This window comes from Miniopterus schreibersii, assembly GCF_964146895.1.
Source record: "Miniopterus schreibersii genome assembly, chromosome: 16".
In the NCBI taxonomy this organism is placed as follows: Eukaryota; Metazoa; Chordata; class Mammalia; order Chiroptera; family Miniopteridae; genus Miniopterus; species Miniopterus schreibersii.
In genome coordinates this window covers 23,297,172-23,318,732 of record NC_138116.1, presented here as the reverse complement: position 1 = coordinate 23,318,732, position 21,561 = coordinate 23,297,172, and the positions used below count along the sequence as shown (strand labels likewise).

At 45.4% G+C, this 21,561-nt stretch overlaps 2 protein-coding genes across 3 annotated transcripts; both read right to left on the bottom strand.

The window, feature by feature from the left end:
- Positions 1-349: 349 nt before the first annotated feature.
- On the bottom strand, positions 350-6,341 carry AOC2 (amine oxidase copper containing 2). Of its 2 annotated transcripts, XM_081162521.1 has the most exons (4): positions 4,227-6,341; positions 1,697-1,982; positions 1,330-1,459; positions 350-985 (listed from the first exon to the last, which is right to left on the bottom strand). In XM_081162521.1, exons 1-4 carry the CDS (start codon positions 5,812-5,814, stop codon positions 719-721), a joined length of 2,271 nt encoding a protein of 756 aa, XP_081018647.1. In that variant the 5' UTR covers positions 5,815-6,341; the 3' UTR covers positions 350-718. The 2 variants fall into 2 exon arrangements, with proteins under 2 accessions (XP_081018647.1, XP_081018648.1); XM_081162522.1 differs by lacking the exons at positions 350-985; positions 1,330-1,459 and adding an exon at positions 1,491-1,577.
- Positions 6,342-7,379: 1,038 nt separating this feature from the next.
- On the bottom strand, positions 7,380-14,092 carry PSME3 (proteasome activator subunit 3). The gene is made up of 11 exons (XM_081161598.1): positions 13,793-14,092; positions 13,114-13,146; positions 12,936-12,998; positions 12,640-12,744; positions 11,449-11,497; positions 10,805-10,917; positions 10,501-10,569; positions 10,296-10,363; positions 10,143-10,197; positions 9,929-10,015; positions 7,380-9,067 (listed from the first exon to the last, which is right to left on the bottom strand). The coding sequence occupies exons 1-11, from the start codon at positions 13,832-13,834 to the stop codon at positions 8,987-8,989; spliced, it is 765 nt and encodes a 254-aa protein (XP_081017724.1). The 5' UTR covers positions 13,835-14,092; the 3' UTR covers positions 7,380-8,986.
- Positions 14,093-21,561: the final 7,469 nt, after the last annotated feature.

Genomic DNA, 21,561 nt, shown 5'->3' with positions numbered 1-21,561 from the left:
AGGGGAAAGGGGAGGGATTTCAAAATAACGTAGCTGACCAGCCTGGGTACAAAAATATACCACCATGAAAGAGCAGGGTCTGTGGCCCCTCCTCAGCCCTGCTTGTTCCCCCAGCCCCCACCTTCCCAGGGCCAGATGTTCCCTTTCCTGTAACTTGAAACTATTGTTCTTCTTCCAAGGAACCCCCCACCCCCAGTCCTTTAGCTTCCCAAGCAGTATTCTTTGGCCAGCACTGTCCCCCTTGTTCTCTCTCCTCCATTGCTAGTTTCCTTGGCCAGAATCCTTAATATTCTCTGGGGGATTCTAGATACTTCAAAAGTCACATAGAAAAAATTCAAGTAGAAATCTTGTAATAGTTTTTATTATAAATTGCACATGCCATCTATTTTACAAAATTCTATCTATTCAATTTCAATGCACCAGATGAAGAAATATCTGGTATAACGGTCACCAAATGTGAGCACTAGCTATTTCTGAATGGTAGGATTTGTGGTGTTTTCACTTGGATATTTTAATAATAATATCATTTTATAAATTCATCATTTAAAAAAAATACACTGGAAATATGAATTAACCAAAAGGATATATGAAGGTTTAGTGTGGGAAGAGGCTGTTTCCTGAGAAACATTAATAGGGCAGGAGTCAGGGAAGGAGGAATTGGGAATAGAGAGGATGGTACGCCCCCCCCCACCACCCGTGTCCTACCACACCCTTGGGTTTACAAGTCTTGGTAAGAGAAAGGGGGCAGGTCTGGGACACAGGCTGCCAGGTGGGGGATGCAGGCCACAGGGTTGACATTGCAGAGCCCAGCATCCTGGCCCTTCTCAAAGTAGACGCTGCCAGGGGAGAAGATGGAGGGGTCCTCATCAAAGAAGTTATAGGGTCGGAGCAAGAAGCCAACTCTGTTCCCCACAGTAACTGTGTTGGGGACATCCTCAGCATGGGGGATGTGCAGGAAACTGGCTGTAACCCAGGCCACCAGGTCCTGCAGGAAGAGGGAGGAGCTGGAGGACTTTGAAGGTGAGACCCAGAGAACCACCCTTCAGCCACAATTCCCAACCTTCAGCCTCAGCCCTGCTTCCACCTCCTCCCAGCCCCAGGCCCATAAAATGTGGTGATCCATGTGCAAAATTATAGGGTGGTCAGTGTCCCAAGGCTAATGTCACCCCAGGAGGGATGAATGACCCATGTTGGTCATCAGAGAACTCCTTGGCTCCTGAATCTGAGAACTGGAAACATGCCATTCCCTCCAACGTAGGGCCAGGGGGTTAGGCAGCCAACACACCAGACACAGAAGAGACTCTCTCCTCTGTCTCTAGAGCTACCAACCTCTCCTAAGAGAGTCTCATTATTGATGAAGTCAGCAAAGACAACAGTGGGTGTCCAGATGTCACTCTGGTAATAGATGCTGCTGCTCTGTGACTCCTCCTCTTTCCTCCGGGTCACCACAAGCTGGTATCTGGCCAGGAATATCATAAGAAGGTGGAGTCAGAAAATGTCAAAAACCTTTACTGTCCCAGAAGCCTTTTGGATCAGATTCTGTGTGAGACCATGTTCCATCCCGTATCTACTTGGATCTGAGAGGAGGTACAGGGGCAGATGGTAAGTCAAGGATAGTGAGTTGGGGTCTCCGAGAGCTAGGATGGGGAAGGGGACCAGTCCTTCCCTACCACCCAGCCCCCAGGGCCCTCCTCACCTCCCCCAGCTGAGGGCCTTCTCCATGTCGCTCTCCAGGGGCATGTGTATGCCGAGGGGGCTCTGGATCTGGATTCGATACCCGCGTTGGTGACCCCAGGCATTAGTCTGGTTGCCAGCTAGGTAAAGGTAGCGAGGAAGGGGACTTCCCAAGGAAAAAGCTGTCAGGTCCTCCCTTCCCAGGACCTGCCGAGTCAGCTGTGGTCGCTGAAGTTGGTGCTCTGGACTCCAAGGGGCTGCCACAGGTTTAAACACCACGTCTTCAGCTACCACCCAGTTTTTCAGCCCTGCCAGGGTGAGGGGAGGGAGAGGAGTCCCATACCAGCTGAGACAGGATCCTCATCTCCCCCATGAGGTCCACTGCACTGGCCTGACAACAGGCAGCAGAACTCATCAGAGAGCACTCCATGCTGGGAGCCAGGAGGTCTAGATTTGGGAACTAGCCCATCTTCTTCAACCCTGCCCTGTCCAATAGTTACTGTCAGTCACAAGTAGCTGTTTGCATTTAAATTAAAAATTCAGCTCCTCAGTCACACTAGCCACATTTCAAGTGCTCAATAGCCACATGTGGCTAGTGGCTAATGTATTGGACAATGTAGATATAGAACATTTCCATTACTGCAGAAAGTTCCAGTAGCACTGGTCTACCCTTGGACAGATTGCTTCTTTGACTCTCATTTTCTGAGTCTCTACACGGGACAGAATAAAAGCTGGTCTATGGCTGAGCTCTGTAAATGGAAAAACACATGCAGGTGGCTAGTTACATTCTTGTAACTATGAAAGGGACACTTGTCTTGGAGAAGCTGGCTGGAAAAACCCAGTCCCTTTCCATGGTGCCCTGCATACCCCTTAGCTCTGAGAATTTGCTTTCTTTCTCTCAACAAGATGGGGACCACTTTCAGTCTTTTTCAAAAGTGAGTAGATTTATATCTTTAAATTGTCTGAGAACTCCTTGGAAATCTATTGCACTGTAACCTGCACTCATCACCCACCCACTTGGCACTTGATCACGTACTTAGCAGGTTCAGACTGTCAGTCTCTTAATTTTTTTTTTTAACCCTCACCCAAGGACATTTTTTCCATTGATTTTTAGAGAGAGTGGAAGGAGGGAAGGAGGGAAGGGGGAGAGAGAAAGAGAGAAACATCAATGTGAGAGACACATCAATTGGCCCCTGCATGCACCCCGACTGGGGATCAAACCTGCAACCCAGGTACGTACCCTTGACCAGAAATCAAATCCACAACTCTTCAGTGTGTGGGCTGACACTCTAACCACCTAGCCACTGGCCAGGACTGTCAGTTCCTTTAAATGTGACCTATATATATGAAGGCAGCTGGCACGGGGAGGGGGGCCTCTACTAAAGCCAGTGCCTCTGCTGGTGGTCTTGTGCACAGGGGGCTGACACAGGCTCTGGCCCACAGCACCAGCCTGTGCTGTACCCACTAGGGACCCAATAAATGTGACTTGATTTTAATTCCTAAGGCAAGGCTCTTTAATAACAAAAATGCTGAAGAGTAACTTCAAATCAGAAAATAATCATATTCCAAATATGTCAAAGAATCATTAATATCCCATTTCCATCATGCTATTTTCTTAGTTCTTCCTCCGCTCCACCCACCCCCCCACACACACACACGCACACGTCTTTATACCCAGGACAGTAAGAATGTTTCACATGAAATATCCTTAGTTATAGCAATGTTATATTTGGGCAGTCACTTCCAGTCCCATCTCCCCCCACCCTCAATTTCCCTGTGAAACGGAGGGGTTTGGTGGGTTTCTAATTTTCTTTCTGGGTCTAATTGTCTGATTTGATAAGTTGGTTATTTTCTTTCCCTGACAAAACATGTCAGGAGCAGCAAGTCCTCTCTCTGCTCTGAGCCTTACTTGGGAATTCTTTCTACACTTGCACCAAGCCTACTACATGCCTGCCATGTCACTGGAGAGCCCATTGTGATGACATGTGCTGACAGGAAAGGGATGGGGGTCACGATCCTGTATCCCCAGGTGTCTGAAATCCTGTGGAGCAACTCCCAGCTAGTGCTCCCCTTCTCATGCCCTGGACCACCTCTATTCTGAAAACCCCTTGAGACAGACTGCTTCCTACCTCTGCTCAGGCCCCCCTGCTTTCCCCTCCGCCACTGACCTTCAGAATTAGGAAGAACTCAGAGCCTCAACTCTAGCACCATCCAGCCTTAGGGCAAATTCACCACCCACATTGTCACTCAAGGCTCAGGTAGACAGGCACAGCCTTTACATTAATTTCACAGTGGCAGCAAGTCAGAGGGGCTGGATGATTAGAGTTTGGCAGGGGAACCCTCTCTACCTTCTGCCAGAGACCCAGTAAGCCCAATATTTCAGGCTGACTGCAGTTGAATACACTTAAATCAGTCCATGCTCTGATGCCACAATGAATTGTGGAGCTAGAACGCAACCCTCTAGCCTCTTCTGGCTTGATAGGGGTTGGGGGGGGGGTCTCCCTTCCCTCTGCCACACCCCAACTATCAATCCTAATTCCCTGAGCACTCACCTGCTACATCCAGGTCCAGCTTGAAGTGGAAGGCATGTGTGTGCACTGTCCCCAGCACTCGTTCCCCCACACGGTTCCCAAACAGGAGGCTTTCCTCTCCCCCACTCAGGAAAGCTGTGTTGACAAAGCCTGTGGCATGGACCCGCCCTTCCAGTGCCCCATTTGGGTAAAATACAAAGTCCCAAATGTAGTCATAGTTGCCTACAGTGGACACAGACCTGACTACAAGAGCTGAGCTGGCCAAACCACCGTAGAAATGACTCTGAAGGTGATTGTAGTGCCTTCGAAGGGGTAATCCTTGGGCCTCCTCAAATACACACACAGCCCCTGGAAGCAGCTGGACTGTCCCTTTGCCCGCTAGTATGTGGATGTCCACCATTGTAGATTGATAGGGGCAGTCCACACCCCGCACCAAGCCCCGGCTGTGGCTGCCAAGTCCAAAGCTGCTATCCAAGTATCGGGTCATCATTGTCTTGGGTGAATCAGCACCATAGATAGATACACACTCCTGGACACTGACTTCATAGGCCACTCGCTCGCCCTTGAACCGAATATCAAAAATCCTCATGCCACTGAACACCCCATGACCAAAGGTAAATGTCCAGAGGGAAGACATGACCAGGTTCCCTTGTACACTATATTGGGAACCCTGGGGTGAGAACTGAAGAGGTGGAAGAGGACCTGGGGAGACCCGGGACCTCAGGGATGAAGCCCCATTTGGCAGGGGCAGAGGAACTCTAACCACTTCCAGCTGGCCAGCCTTAAACTCCCATTCCAATTGGCCCAGGTCTGCATAGTAGTGCCCAAGGTAGAAGACCTGCTGAACAGCCCAGTGGGCAGGGTCCAGGGCCCTGTGGTCCAGCAGTAGCTCCAGCCCCACTGGGTGAAGGAAAAACCCAACACCTGAGATGTTATGGTGGAGGGCTATCCAGGTAGTACGGTCTCCCGAGCGCAAGCCATGAGGACTGGCCTGCAGAGGTGCCAAAGTGGAGCCATTGTAGTTGAAGACTGAAGCAAGGAAGACTGGTGCCTTGGGTAGCTCCACCTCTTTCAGATGCTTCCAGATCTGGGCAAACTCAGTTCCCAGCATGGGACGTCGGTGATAGGGCAGGGGGCCCCCGTGACGCTCCACAGTCACATCCCGCATGTAGGAGGGGTGGGGCAGTGGTCCCACCACCAGCTCGCTCACGTTGGGCTGGGGTTGTCTGCCAAAGAAGACGATGGCCAGTGCCTCCCGGGCAGGCGGGGGGCTCCCCCTGTCCAGGTGGGCCAAGGCTGCAGCCTTCGGGGGCAGCTGCAGCTCCACCGAGAAGACGCAGTTGTCTGAGGGGCGGGCCTGGGCTGCATCCACCAGGCCTGGCCCCAGCTGCTGGGTCAGAAAGCTCATCACAGCCGTCAGCTCCTCTGGGCTCAGGTCTGCAAACAGCTGGCTCTGGCCAGGGTGTGTCCAGTGCTGGGCACTGTGGGATACAGAGGGGCAGCGGGGAGGCTGGCTCGAGCCCCCTTGGCTGGACACCAAGACATAGGCCAGGGCAAAGATGGTAATGAGGGACAGTGCCAGGAACACGAGGACTACCTTGACATTCATGGTGAATGCTGAGAGTTGAAGTGAGAGTCCTACCAGCTGCTCCTTCCAGTTACTGACATCAAATCAGGGTTTATATTCAGTAGGATGGATAGGAATGGAGAAAACTCCACCCTGTGGGTTGAACAGGAAATTTCTGACCTTGATTTATATAATTCTGTTCCAATTTTCTGTTCTGTGGTTTGGCCCAAGGCACTACTTCCATGTGCATGACATCTCCCCTGCCCCTGAACTCCTATTGGCAGCACCATCAGTACGCACTACTGATTTCCATCCTTTACACCAGATTAGAGGGCATTTGAAGTAGCGCTGAACTGCACCTTTCACCCAAAATAGGTCTGAGGAAGAATGCATATCTCAGATGCCCAATCAAGTCCTGTGTGCCTGAATACAGGCACTAAAATGGTCCGTTTTTCACCCTCCTGGTAGGCACTACCCCCCAATATTTCTAGGACCTACTGCCCAGTTCAGCAACAAGCACTGTGTTCTGCCAGTTACCTAAGGTCAAGCCCCTGATCTGTAGTCTCAGGCCTCTTCTATCTAGTCAGTGAGAAAGGAGTGGTGAAGTCCTGAGCTTAGTAGTCAGATTTGTACACCAATTCCAGGTCCCTAAGCTGTGTGACCTCAGGGGAGGTACTTATTGTGAGTCTGTGTCCTCACCTATAAAGGGATAAAACTACCCTATAGATTCATGAAGATTAAATGTGATCATGCATATAAAGTGCTTAGCAAAGCCTAACACAGGGCAGGCATTCAAAAATTGTTACCTAGTGGTTATCTCTAAAACAGAACAGAGCAGATGTTCCTCCATGGTTAAAGGCCTTAAATCTCTTTTTGCAGAGACAGTGAGGGGATCACTGGATACCAGAAGGCTACTTTACAAGGTGGAAGTTGAGGAAACTTTATTTGAGAGGGAGGTAAGGTCCTAGACAGCCCTATAAGTCATTTGAAAACCAAAACCAAGAGTCCCCTGGCATCTCCTCAAGAAACTTCAGACATTATTCAGAGGGGAGAGTTAGTAGATGGTAAAGAAAATGACACGGTAGAGCCCGCCTTGAACCAGGCAATTCTGTGATTTCCCACGCGGAACTAGAGCAGCCTCTACTGGCAGTTCATGGGTATCACTGGGGAAGGAAGGAAGGAAGGAAGGAAGGAAGGAAGGAAGGAAGGAAGGAAGGAAGGGAGGGAGGGAGGGAGGGAGGGAGGGAGGGAGGGAGGGAGGGAGGGAGGGAGGGAGGGGGGGAGGGAGGGGGGAGGGGGGGAGGGAGGGGGGAGGGAGGGACTGGGATCTTGTTGAGGGTTGGGACAGAAGGCAGCTTAGATTTGGGAAGAGCTATTTTTCACATAATTCAGACTGTACACAAATGAAGGACCCACCCTTGCCTCTTGGTAGGCAGAAACCTCAATCTTTCCATTATTCCAGAGAAAAGAGGAAGCTCAATTAGTATAAAGACACCCAATAGGATGGCTGGTGGTGTATGTGGAGGTGGGTATCCTAATGCGCACACATGTGAGTATGGGTATGTCCCTAGCCACCAGAGCATCGCACCAGGGTCTGCAGCTTTAGAAAGAGGTCAAAGTACCTGTATTTTTAATAATTTCTTGACATGGTAAAAGAATTTTACATTACGATCCAAGGGTGGTAGGGTGAGGAAGGGCAGCAGAACAATTCAACAAAAAGGGAAACAAATGCATGGTGGAAGGGATCTGGAGAGTGGGTAGGGGCATTGCCCAACTAAAATGCAATTGGTTTGTTACTGAGTACTATTCATGGGAAGACAGCATCCTGACTCCTTCTCTCTATAGCATATTGGGAGTAAAAACAATGCATCCGGGTGGAAATACGATTAGGGCTTGGAAGACAGACGGGAAGAGTAAGTCAGAAACAGACACTGAGAGCCACTGGCTGGCTGGCTGCAGATGCTGACTCTCTAGTAGTGGTAGAAAAAAGTGGGGAATATCTCTGGAAGATTCGAGATAGGAGGCAACTCTTCTATGGTTTTGACATGCCCAGCAGATTTCCACATACACACAATGTGCACATGCCTGTGTGTGCATGCACACACATACACACATAAGTGACTGCTTTCCCTGGAAGTACAATACTATAAATAAGAGAAATATTTTTCCCAAAGGAAAAGCCCAGCAGGAGTAGCAGCATCTGGCCCTCACAGCTGTAGACAGCCCTCCCCTCCCTCAATTTACGACTGGTCTGGAAAAAAGGCAATCAGGAGTCAGAGGACTGGCCTTTGCAATAATGCCCAAAAGGACCCGGGTCACAGAGAAAGGAGCCTTCCCCCAAGAGGAGCTTCTTGCCTCTTGGCTCTCCTCCAACTCACCAGCCTCTGGGTACCAAGAGGTTATAATATCAGGAGACGATGGGCCTTAGTGGATGACAACTAAGACAAGTATCGCCTCCTAAACAGTGTGTGTGTGCACGTGTCTGTGTGTGTGTGTGTGTGTGTGTGTAACAGGGTTTGGGGGGATGGAGTCAGGTAACAGAGCAGAGTAGGAAGGCAGATGTGTGCATGTCTGTATATGTGTCTGTCATGCACAATGTATATGTGAAAATTCTAGTTATAAAAACATCTGAAGAAACTAGGGTCTTAGCTGAGGTCTATGGTATTTCTTGCCATGTATGCAGATGGAAAACCCAAAGTCATCACCAGGACAACTGCGGCAGGGAGGATCCAATATCCCACACTGGCAAGAGATACTAACCTTACATGAGAAGAGAGGAGCTGGTCTCCCTGACCCCAGATCCTAAAAAAAACAAACAAAACCCTAGCATTTTCCTTCTAGTTCCCTCAGCTCCTGTTAAACTAATCATCAAAATGAAAAAAAACACAGAGCCCAAGACACAGGAGGAGGGTGGGGAAAGAAAACACAAGTATTCCGGTGCCAAAATCCTGTGCACACAAACCTGGAGTTCTCTAGAAATTAGGACAGGTCAGGCGTGGGGTATTAGGGAAGGAAATAGAAGAGTTCCTGAGGCCTGAAAAAAGAGGTAAACACGTCACAGAACTACATGAGAGTTTCATTAGACTCTAACTAAAAACAGAGAGAGGTGATTACTACTTCCAGCCAGTTTCCCCATCACGATAGTCATGTAACAAACCAAGGCAATGTCGGTCTTGAGCCAGACTCACAGAGTCCCCTGGCCCTGGCCCTGGCCTCAGTACAGTGTCTCTGCATTGCTGCTCCGGGGCCGTTTGATCTTCTCAATATTTTTCAGGATCATGTCATGTAGGGTGACCTGGGAGAAAAGAGATCAGAGAATCACACATCTGTTCTACTCCTATCTCAAAAAGAAAAGATCCCTCCCAACCAATTCCCCAAGCAATCATTCACATAATCCTATTCTCACTCATCTGAACCTGAAATCAAGATGGCTGCCCCTCTCTTATATCCCCAAACTAGGTATACCTCGGTTTTCCCAAAGTCCCGAATGTCTAATAACTAACATTTGTTGAGCAATTAACATACCAAGAATTACACTGGCTCCTTTAATGTATTATCTCACTTTTAAAAAAACCATCTTTGTGCCCTGCCAGTGTGGCTCAATGATTGAGCATGGACCCATGAACCAAGTGGTCCCCAGTTTGAATCCCAGTCAGGGCACATGCCCAGGTTGTGGGCTTGATCCCCAGTAGGGGGCATTCAGGAGGCCGCTGATCAATGTCTCTCATTGATGTTTCCCTGTATTACTCTCCCTTCCTCTCTCTCTAAAATCAATAAAAACATATTTTAAAAAAACAAACAAATCATCTTTGTGCAGTAGATACTCATGTTAATCTAAGTTCCATTTTAGAGATGAAGAAACTGAAGTCTAAGGTTAAACAACTTGCCCAAGGCCACACATTACAGGTAAAGTTGATTCCAAACCTAAGTCTGTCCCCTATACTATATAGCACTCCCTTCCATTCAGGTAGAAAGAAGGGAGATACCCAGTTATATACCCTCAACTTCATAGTTCTTGACACTTGGTTGATAAGCAGAACTTGTTCTTTTAATTTTACCTCCATCTCCCATCTTGACCCCCAGAGAGTGGCAAGAAATTTATTGTCAGAATTAAGAAAAGCCAGGGCAACCGTGGGCAGTGGTCCAGGTTACTTACATATTGATTCCTTAGTTCTGATATGATGAGACGAAGGCTGATATATTCTTTCTCATCAATCTCTGTCACAGTTCGGCGATAGTCCTCCTGAGAGAAGGGGCAGAGAAAAGGTTCATTCCCAAGGCTGAACTATTCACGGACATCTCTTTCCCAGTAACAGTCACTCCTCCCTATCCTACCACTTCCACCCTCAGGGCACAAAACCCTTACTTACCACATGGGGATATTTAGCTATTTTAGAAACCAATTTGGCTCTTGTAATATAATATCTGGAAGGAAAGAAAAAGAGGAAGCTGCAGGAGACCCTGGACAGCACTTACCACCTCACCAGCCCCCAATTCCTGGGCCAAGCCCCAAGCAGCCCTACCTAGAAATCTGGTCCAGATAAGATGCAGCTTCACTCTCAACAGTCCTTAGTTCTGCAACTGTCTCCTCCTGAAAAAAACAGTGAGTCAAAAGTTACTTCCACATCACTCCACAGTAGACCAAGGAGAAAGGAAAAACAGACTAAGTAGGGAAGGTAAGAGTATCTCCCAAACCTTCCTTTCTAGTGTGTAATGAAAGCACATTACCTGAATGGAGACCCCAAAGTTGTTTCCATCTTCTATCCTAGGAATCAGGAGCTGTACCCACATTTTGACCTGGAGGGTGAGAAGACCAAAAAATATATTTATGAGGACCATGGCCTTTTCTGCTGATGCCATGAAGTATACAATTCATGCTGCTGGGGCCAGATGCCAGGAGCACAGGAGCCAAGATACTTAGTCTGCCAACACCCATATCACCTTCATGCCTCCAGCCCCACCATCCATCATTTTTCATAGTTCAAACCAGGCTGTTTGAAGTCAGCCCATAGGTCACTAGCCCCTGCCTCACCGTGTTGCATTTCTCAATCAGCAGCCGGATCTCAGGTTTCACTTTCTCAATAATGTCCACCAGCTGCTGGTTGCTTTTTAGCATCCCATTGGGCATCACAAACACCTTGGTTCCTGGCAGGGACATGAAGAAGGCCAAATGATTGGGGTGGGGGACAGGACATAGCATCCTCCACCTTTCCCTTCCTCCCCAGACCCATGAGATGCTATGACCTCTGCCTTTTATCTGTCACAACAAACACTGACACCACCAACAGAAGCAAAGAGAATGTAGAGATTAACAAATGAGTGTTTAAAGTATGTCCAAAGTCTGAAGAATAAGGAAATTAAAATATGCTCTAAAGATTTAACGTGCCAACTATTATTAAAGAGAAAAAATAACACGGAACTGGGACTTCTGTGAAAAATTTGCAGTGTGTAGTTACCCCTAACCCCTCTCCTTTGGCTAGTTCAAACTAAGTTCAACCCTCCCTTTTTATTGGAAAGTTAGGTTTAGAGTGCTAAATAATGACCATATTTGGAAGACTTGGGAATGCTAACTCTGGGAAATAAAATCAGATTCTGCTTCCAGGCCAGGAGAACACCAGACCCATCTGCTTCTCAAGGCTGTAAGCCAGGGGGTAAATGGGGTGGGGCGGCTCTTACCTTGAAAGGCCTCTTCACACTCATCCAACCTTCGCTTTTTGTAAGTGGGCTAAGGAAACAGAAATCCGTATTACAAGTTATACTTCAAGCAAGTTTAATACCTTCTTTGACCCCAAAAGTTATCTTATTAATTTATGCAATTTACTAAGTACATACAAGGCTTTAAGAAAAGGTTCTTACTATAAAGCAACTTACGTTCTAGTTGGTAAGACCAACCTTTTGAGAAATATAACACATTAAGCAACTACAGGACAGGGATAGCCAGCAATTTTCAACCTTTTTTATCTCATGGCACACATAAACTAATTAGTAAAATTCTGCAGCACACCAAAATATATATTTTTGCCGATTTGACAAAAAAAAAAAAAAAAAACAGCATAATTTTGAATCATTCTGGGTGGCTATTGTTGTGTTGGCCGTTGTCATTCTTTTATATGACAATCTAAGGGGAAGGAGGTCAGTGCCCCTGACATAATAGTCAGGTATTACATGTTTTAAAGGTTCTTACAGCATACCAGTTGAAACTTGCTGCTATAAACAATAGGAAAAAAGAACCATTCAATGCAAGGTAAAAATAATTATGTAGGCATCTGCTGGTTCCACAAAAAAACACAATATTCAATCAACAAACACACATTTAGCACCTGTTATATACCAGGAACAACGCTAGGTGCTGGGAATACAAAGATGATTAAGACAGTTTCTGCTTTCCAGAACTCTAAGTTCTAACAACGAGACAGTAATGCAGACAAAGAACAAGAGTATCATCAGTGTTATAGAATGTGGACATTTAATTGATGAGGACCAGGTAATAAATATGCACAGCAAAGACAGGGACTGCAGTTATATGTCAAGAACTACTCACCCAATAACAAGACTCAAGACATTGAAACAGGTAAGAAAAGTCTTGCTTAGAGAGCCATGGGAACAGACCAGATAACCTGAGGGAGCCCGTAGCTATTAGTCCTACTTAAAACTCACTCTAACACAGAGTAGTATTAGTAAATTCACCTCATGCTATAAATGAAAATCAGGGTCTAAAGGGGATGTACTAGAGTCATCCTGTCTGTAGGAGCCCTCATTCCCAGACCCAAATCCCACTGTTTCCCCTGTATATGTTCAAACTGACCAGGAAGTAAAGGACAGAGAACCTACTGCTACAGAAGACAAAAATAAATATAGGACACTTACACCATCCAGTCCATCGTGGCTGTTGGTGAGAAGGATGGGGTCAGGGACAGGGAGATTCATGTCTGAGTGGATCTGAGTTAGGTCATGAATATTTAGGATTGGTTCCTGAAAGAGAGACGCCCACCCCCAAACATTAGTCTTTTCAAGATGAACAAAGAAGTATTTCACGTGAAGGGCAAGCAATGCGAGTGCTTTACGGTACAAAACAAAATAGAACCAACACATGATTTGTCCCACTTGACAGGAAGACCAGGGCCACCCCAAAATTGGGAAATCTGAGGAAAAGGGTCTCTCACCTTCAAAAAACTATCAAGTTCTAACAACTTCTTTGGGAAAAAATTTGCCACCAAGTCCTCTGCCTAAAAATGAGGAAAAATACATTAAAATTGTGGGATGGTATCTCTCAGCAGTTATCTCCTCTTTGGGAAACTCCAATTACTAACCAACACTCATTTTTCTATTTACTTCACTCACCTCACTTGTGATCCGCTCCCTGAAAGAATCAACCTAAAATTAACAAAGAGCAAGTCAGTATCTGGCAAGAGGTAAGGGCAAGGTAAGGAAACCCAAATCTAGTTGTCTTTCCCTCACCTTGTAATCGTAATGAGAAGCTGAGAGGCCCCCAGACTGCAAGTACTTTATTTTTTTGAGGACCCATTTCTCCATCTCAGGAGAGGGAAACAGGGCTTGAGGGCAGCACCCACCTGTCTTCCCTCCCTCCCTGTGTCTGAGGCTGTCTGAATTTGTGAGCAGACGAAAGACAGGTAGATAGGGGAGGTGTGAGCTCACAAACGTGCCAACTCCCTTCCAGATCTGGCCTAAGATATGAGGCAGGCCTGACTCCAAGGGCAGCGGCAGTGTCTGGAGGCGGGGCTGGGAAACTTCCAGCTGTCACTAGCCTAAAGCACTGAATCCACCACGTGTCCGCGGAAGTCTCCCCGGGGCTCTTCATCAGCAGACAAGGTACAGAAGGCCACCCTATATTATCCTCTCCCTCGATGCCTTCTCCGGGAGTGGGGGGGCTGGGCTGAGCAGAGCGGAAGCTCAGAGCTGGTATCCCCGGGGAGACAAAGGCACCACGGGGAGTGGGGAGCCGGTCAGACTGCTCGGGGATCGAAGCCACGGGTAAGGAGGTCCGGACCCGTGTCGCTACCTTGAGCTTCACTTCCTGATCCACCTTCAGCAACGAGGCCATGGCCGGGCAGGGCCGTGTCCGCTCCGCTGGAGACCGGAGGCGCTGTGGGCTCCGGGGAGGGGGTCAGAGGGACTGGAGGAATCTCGGCTGCTCTCGGGACGCGGCTGACCTCGCTGGCTCACGAACCGCTCACTAGCTCGCTCGCTCCCTCTGAGCCGTCTGCCCGCCCGCCCGCCTGCTGCCTGCTGCTGGATGCCTGCTTGCACTCTCGCTTGCCCTCCCGGCTTTCGCCGCTCACGCCGGAAGTTACGTCACAGCCAATCGCCGGGACTCCTGCGAGGATGTGCAAGTGCTCTGCGCAGCCGCACTGAGGTTTGGTTCTGGGCGGTCCGGCCGGATTCATATCTCCCGGATTCCTGTGCCCGGTAAGGGGGAAGTAAGAGGGAGGGTGGCGGAGGCTGGTTGACTGAGAACTGAGGCCCGGAGAGACTCGGGAGCTGTTTGACGCTCTCTTAGCTTGTCATTAGCTTTCACCAAAGGGACCTTATGAGCCATGAGGCTCGGAGGACGGGACCCACGGTGGCGTCGCGCCCCAGTGACGTCAGACCGAGGAAGCTGCTGGTCCCCGCGCTGGGTTCAGGGACCTGGTCTGCGGTTCCTGCTGCCTCCGCCGGTGCTATAGTGCTATGCTAGAGCCAACCAGAAGACAAGTTCTGTTGTACCAGGCTTCCCCACCTTTCTGCACCATTTATTTCCTCACACTCTTTCAGACCTCGGAGATCAACCATGTGATGGGCAAGCTGACGCCCAGGGTTGGGTAGGCTACACAGTGATGCTGGTAAATCCTGGAACAGAACCCAGTCTCCTGACTTCTAGGACAACGCTGTATCCGTTTTGCTAACGGAAAGCAAAGACCGGATCTCCCCTCACCCATTTTTTTTTTCTGTTTGTCTGTTAACATTGGTTTATTCTGCTAAATAAAATGGGCCAGGACTGTGCTAGGCTCTGGGACAACGTTGCCTCAGAGCCTAGAAATATAATGTACATCACTTATGTGACAAAATCTTCTAGTAGCCACAGTAAAAAGCAAAACGTGTGAAATTCATTTTAATCACATAGTTAACCTCGTTTGTCCAAATATTTCAACGAGTAACCAGTGTTAAAAATATTAATGAGATCATATACATTCTTTTTTCATGCCAAGTCTTCAAGATCCGGTATAATTTTACACTTACTGCCCAACTCAATTCAGACGTGCCACATTTGCAGTCCTGAGTAGCCACAAGTGACTAGTGGCTGCTGTAATAAGCAGTACGGCTCTGGGATATCAAACGTAAACAAGACTCAAGTTCTCTGGTTTCATGGGGCTTAATACTGGGGAAAGACACCAGGAAGTAAACCAACAATGTAATGACAAAATTTGAAAAATGTTAGGAAACAATGACAGATATAGAGAATAGCAGGGGTCCTGTTGCAGAAATTGAAAAAACTAGTGAATTGGGGGTGAGAGTAGGAGTGGGGTGGGGAGTGTTGTTAGGAAACAAGTTGTTAGATTAAGCGCAAAGGCAGGCCATCTGATTTATATTTTGGGGTCACTATTACTGCTAAACATTTATCCTGGTCAGGCCTCTGTGCTAAGTGCAAGGGAAATGGTAATACCCAGTTAAATGAAGTGTGACTGACTATGGCCTTGGGAATCAGGGAGACCTGGCTTCAAATCCCACCTCAGCTCTTTACTAACTCTGATATCTTGGTAAAATTACTGAAATGCTGAATCTCAATTCCCTCATCTGTCAAGTAGAATTTTAATCACTATTAATAAATAATACGTGATTCTGTAGGTATGTTGTATTAGAAATCATATATATTTAAAAGAACTAGCCACAAGGCAGGTAGTAGATACATTGTAGCCATTGTCAGATAAGCTACCTGTTAGTGTTTAGCATGAAGAGGTTTCTCTTTCAACCATGTAATTATCATCTCTGCTTTCAGATTCAAAAAATCCTTTTCCACCTATTCAAGACTACATATAACATAGCCCAAACTATCCATCTTGCTAATTAACATGTTTTCCACCCCCTTTTCCTCTTTTTTTTAATCCTCACCTGAGGATATGTTTTACTGATTTTAGAGAGAGGGGAAGGGAGAGAGAAAGAGAAACATCTATGTATGAGAGAAACATCAATCAGTTGCCTCCTGTACGCACTCCCACCAAGGATAGAACCTACAACCTAGGTATGTACCCTCGCCAGAAATCAAACCAGCAACCTTTTGGTGCATGGGACAGTGCTCCAGCCAACTGAGCCACACTGGCTAGGGCACTGTTTTCTGTTAACACTTGTACCTAGTAAATTTGAACTCGGATCTGAAACTTAACTTTAGGAATGCATTTCTTTCAGAATGTATAACTGAAACTTGAAAACGTAATGTTTGTGCTTGTTGAAATACAGCTTTGTTCTCAAATTGTGTTTTGTCTTTAAGTAAGTTGTAAGAAGGCAAATACACTTTCCTTCTTTATTCCATCCCTCCTCCTTTATCCAAATGTTTTATATAGTACTCCACTCATTCGTTTGTTCAGTGAACAGTTGCTGAGAGCACCACTATATTTTACTAAACTCTATTCATTCCCATGTGCTTATGAATCAAATGTGATCACTGATGACCGGTCTCACTTTAAATTCGTGTTTACAAATCTCAAATGGGTGCACAGCACTGCTGAGATCCTACTACATGCTCCTGCCAAGTTTACTCCTCCACACTCCAAATGCCTGTTATACGGCCTCATCTCCCCAAACTTTCAATATCCCTCCCCTCCCACCTCCAATTTATAGTCTTCACTTATTCTTCACTGAGAAAACATACAAATGAGAACTTCATCTCGCCACCAAATCTGCCAACCTGTAAGTACTTTCTGTTTTCCCTCCTCTTTCATCGAAAGAAACATCCCTGTTCCCATCGAAAACCAACTGTTTCCTTTCGTACATTGGAACCCATCCCCTCTCACTTTCTCAGGGTCTGTGCTTCGGTGATTATCCATTCTTTTTCCTAGATTACACTTATCTCTCTCTACTGGGTCACTTCCAAACATGATAAATATCTCCCATCTTGAGAACCGCCCCCCTGGAACCCAGACTCCTCTCTCACACTTTGTCTCTGTTTCTGTGCTCTTCTTCATGGCAAGACTCCTTGAGCAATATTATTGTCTCATACTCTACTTCCTCATCTCCTTTTACTCCTGTCCACTCCAATCAGGCTTTCCCACTCCCCGTTCTCACTGAGATAGTTCTTATTAGGTTACCAATGACTTCCATGTTGACAGCACCTGTGGTCACCTCTCCATCTTACTTGAACCTCTCAGTGGTACTCAACACCTGTATGCTGATGGCCCTACATTTATTTCTCCAGTCCTGACATCTAACCGAGCTCCAATTGTCTGCTTGACTTCTCTGCTTGGGTAGCTAATAGGCATCTCAAACTTAATGTGGCCAAGCCAGAATTCTTGATTCTCCCGCACACCTGTTCCTTTCCTGCTCATTTCCGTCTCAGTAACTGACACAACTGTCTACCTAGTGGTTGAAACCAAACACCTAACTATGCACCTTGATTCCTCTTTCCTCATCTCCCCACATCCAACCAGCATCAGACCCTGTCAGCTTTACCTGTATAATCCTGTATGAGTATGTTTTCCCATCTCCTCACTTGTTACCCTAGTCAAAGTCCTGTCATCCTTTGCCAAGACTATTACAAGACTATCTGCTCTCCATTGTCACTCTTGCCACCCCCACCACACACACACACACTACCGCATTCTATTCTCTACTCACACCCAAATTATCTTTTCATATGTCAACCACGGTTATGGCAGTACCTATTCAAGCTGAACAAATCTATCACCTATCACCCAGAAATCCCAACTCTAGCAACACCCAACAGCATTGCATAAATATATTTGCCAAGATCATGAAAAAAGAATGTTCATAGCAACACTACTCACAACAGCCTCAGCTGGAAACTACTCAAATGTCTCAAGAGTAGAACAGATAACTGAATTTTAATATATTCACATAATGGAATACTGCGTAGTATTGAGAATGGATGAACTAAAACACACACAAGATAGAGGAATCTCACAAACATAATACTGAGTAAAAGAAACAAACAAAAAAGACATACTGTATGATTCCATTTATAAGATGTTCAAAAACAGTCAAATTTGCCTGGCTAGTGTGGCTCAGCAGTTGAGCATCGACCTAGGATCCAGGAGGTCGAGGTTTGATTCCTAGTCAGGGCACAGGCCCAGGTCACAGGCTCCATCCCCAGTGGGGGGCGTGCAGGAGGCAGCCAATCAATGACTCTCATCACTGATGTTTCCATCTCTCTCCCTCTGCCTTCCTCTCTCTGAAATCAATAAAGATACATTCAAAAACAAAAACAAAACACGGTTGAATCTTAATATATGGTGTTAGAATCAAGGATATTGTTTACCCTTGTGGTGAGTAGCAACTGGAAGGGGGCGTGGGGCAGAGAGTTGAGTGCTGGTTACATGGGTATGTCCATTTGTGAAAATCTATTGAGCTGTAAAATTATGGTCTATGTCCTTTCCTCTGTGTATTTTATACTTCAGTAAAGTTTCTTTGAAAGTCAGCCAGATCATATCCCTTCCCTGCTTATCACCCTCAATGGCTTCCCAGCTAACAGCCCTCCTGAACCCCTCATTGAAGTAGCCCCCACCCCTGTCCCCACTTACTTTCTATCACATACATCATCCTCTATTCTTTTCCTCACCACACCTACTATATTGGTTTGTTGCTTTAACAAGAAACCACAAACTGGGTGGCTTAGAACCAGATAAATATATTGTCTTGTTCTGGAGGCTAGAAGTCTGAACTCAAAGTAGCTGGGCTGTGCTCCCTCTGAAGGTACTAAGGAAGAACCTTTTCCAGGCCTCTCTCCTAGCTCCTGATTACCTTAGGTGCTCCTTGGCTTGGAAACTGTCTTCTCCCTGTGTCTTTTTACATGTCGTCCCTCTGTTCATGACTGTCTTTGTGTCCAAATTGCCCCTTTTTATAAGAACATCAGTCATATCAGGTTAGGGCCCCCCTAACGACTTCATTAACTTGATCATCTGCAAAGACCCTATTTCCAAGTAAAGTCTCATTCACAGGTACTGAGAATAGGACTTCAACATCTTTTGGGGGAGACATAATTCAACCCATAGCTAACCTATCATTATCTGAAATCACCTTGTTCATTCGTTTCATGTTTGTCAAATTCTCTCCTCTAGAATATAAGCTATGAGAGCCATTCACCAATGTATCCTCCCAGACCTAGAAGAATGATTGGCACACGGTAGGTCCTCAATAAACATTTGCTGAATTGATGACTTGGGATATGTTGTTGAGTATTCACAATCCCTCAAGCACTGTACATACTGACTCATGTATTCTCCAAGCAGCAGGGCACACAGAGAGTTTACTGTGTGCTGGGCTTTGCTCTTTGTACTTCATATTATTAGGTCATGTAATCATCACACCGCCCTATGTGACATTCAGGATTATGCTCACTGCAGGAACAAGAAAACAAGGCACAGAGTAATTGAATAGCTTGCTCAAGGTCAGGGTTTGAACCCAAGCAGTCTAGACTTTCAAACCCTCAGTTGTAATCTCTATATACCCTACCTCTCTAGAAGCTCATTACATCTCTATGCCTTTCTGAGGCTGTATTAGTGGCAGTCAAGCAGGAAGAAACGTAGGGCTATGAACCCGCCACACCAGGCCTAGGTGAGAATTCTTTGGGAATGATTGCTCTCACTCCCTCTAGAGGGAGTCTCATGCTGAAAGATCCAAGAGGAAGAAGCATTGTAAAGACTCTAATTAATTAGCAATACCAGGAGAAAATCAATGTAGTTCCATATATTACATCTAATGCTAATTATAGGAGGTTCACCTACATTAAAAATAATAGGAAAGTCACTTCTGGAAGTGAGGACGACTTTCTAAGCAATAGAAGTCATCAAGAACAAAAAGGCAGATTTGACCTCATAAGAATTTAAAACTTTTGTACGTCTGGAAAATACCTTAATAGACCAGTTATGCAAATTGATGACAAATATTAAGCAAAATGTTACCTAATAGATAAATGAACAAAGGACTCAAACAGAAAATTCACAAAAGAGGAACAACAACCCAATCTAGACAATGACAAAATAACATGGAAGTGCATCCCCCCCTTGTTCCTCAAATATATGATACCTAATATTGGCCAGGGCATTGTGAAACAGGCTATCTCATACACTGCTGGAGCAGAATATGATTATGTGCAACTGCTCTGGAAAAAAATTGCTAATATTACTAAGGAGACATGAAATAGCCATACCCTTTTCATTAGCGATCCCAATAGTGAGGCTTTATCATAAGGAAGCAGTCAGTTCTTCATTGTAATTACCAAAACTGGAAGCAATGAAAATTTCCAGCAACAAAGAAATACATTAAGTTAGTGCACTTGATGTGATGTGATGCCATGGTGACAATTACGAAAACTGTAGCAACATGGAAAAATATTCATTAGGTACTGTTAAATTTTAAAAGCAGGACACAAAAATTGCATATAAATTATAAATACAAATACAACCATGTTAAAATACATAGGGAAAACATTTTAACGGCAAACAAAAATTATAGTGTGGTGAGATTATGAGTAATTTCATGACACTATTCCCCTAACTTCCTGTATTGTTAATATTGTCTTTCTGTAAAAGTTTAATTTTGTTGTAAATGAACTGTATGCTTATTGTAAAAAAAAAATTACAATACAAATTGTGAAGTAAAGTCTCTGTCCCATTGTCCAGTGAAAGACACTGCTTGCTGCACATCACTTCATATGACATAATGTTATATCATACGCCATATACAGTATGTTATTTTTTATATAAAGGGAATCATACCATGTATACTGCCTATAACTTTTCTTATTTCAATTGACAATCATCTCAATCTCAGTTGCCTCAGTTCATGCAAAAACCTCTTAACTGGTCTTCCTGCTTCCACCCTTGCCCTTCTTCAGACTACTTTGAAAGTAGTCCACTGAACCAAGTAAAAGCAAGTTTACCTCATTCTTTTTAATGGTTGCATAGTATTCTGCTAAATGACTAATACCATAATTTCTTTAAGCAATCCCTTACTATGGAGGACATTTAGCAATGAAAATTCTTGTACATATATATTTGGTCACTTGCATGTCTATTAGGAAAAGTCCCAGAAAGAGATTTTATGAGCCAAAGAATATGAACACTTAAATTTTTGATAGACATTCCCAAACTGACTTCCAAAAAGATTGTACTAATTTACACTCCCAGCCAACAGTATTCTAGAGTTCCTCAAATGCTCATCAGCAGTGAATATTATCCACTGGTTCAGACTTTACCAATCTCATAAATGAGGAATGCCTCACTGAAGTTTAATTTCCATTGACCCGGTCACAAGAGAAATGAAACATCTTTTTATTTTTTCAATTAACCATTTTTTTTTTCTGTAATCTGCTTTTTCATATTCTTTGCCCTTTTCATACTGGCCTATTGGTATTTTTACTGATTGAATAGAGTTATGTATATTAAGGAAATTTGCCTTCTATTTTATGAGCTGCAACTATTTTCCACATTTTTCTTTTGTAATTTTTTTTTTTTTTTACAATGTCTTTGATAATTCCAAAAGTTTTCATTTCTAAGAAGTAAAATTCAATATTCCCCTTTTTGGCTTCTGATTTTCATGTCATACTTAGACATACCTTCT

What these genes read in the sequence shown, in the direction of transcription:
- PSME3 (XM_081161598.1), bottom strand. Translation starts at nt 13,834, where the DNA reads ATGGCCTCGTTGCTGAAGGTGGATCAGGAAGTGAAGCTCAAG. An exon ending in ACTTTGGGGTCTCCATTCAG is followed by an intron (nt 10,364 to 10,500) that starts GTAATGTGCTTT and finishes TGTTTTTTTCAG; the next exon opens with GAGGAGACAGTTGCAGAACT. An exon ending in TAGCTAAATATCCCCATGTG is followed by an intron (nt 10,016 to 10,142) that starts GTAAGTAAGGGT and finishes CCCTTCTCTCAG; the next exon opens with GAGGACTATCGCCGAACTGT.
- AOC2 (XM_081162521.1), bottom strand. Translation starts at nt 5,814, where the DNA reads ATGAATGTCAAGGTAGTCCTCGTGTTCCTGGCACTGTCCCTCATTACC. An exon ending in AAGGCCCTCAGCTGGGGGAG is followed by an intron (nt 1,460 to 1,696) that starts GTGAGGAGGGCC and finishes ATTCCTGGCCAG; the next exon opens with ATACCAGCTTGTGGTGACCC. An exon ending in ATGAGACTCTCTTAGGAGAG is followed by an intron (nt 986 to 1,329) that starts GTTGGTAGCTCT and finishes CTCTTCCTGCAG; the next exon opens with GACCTGGTGGCCTGGGTTAC.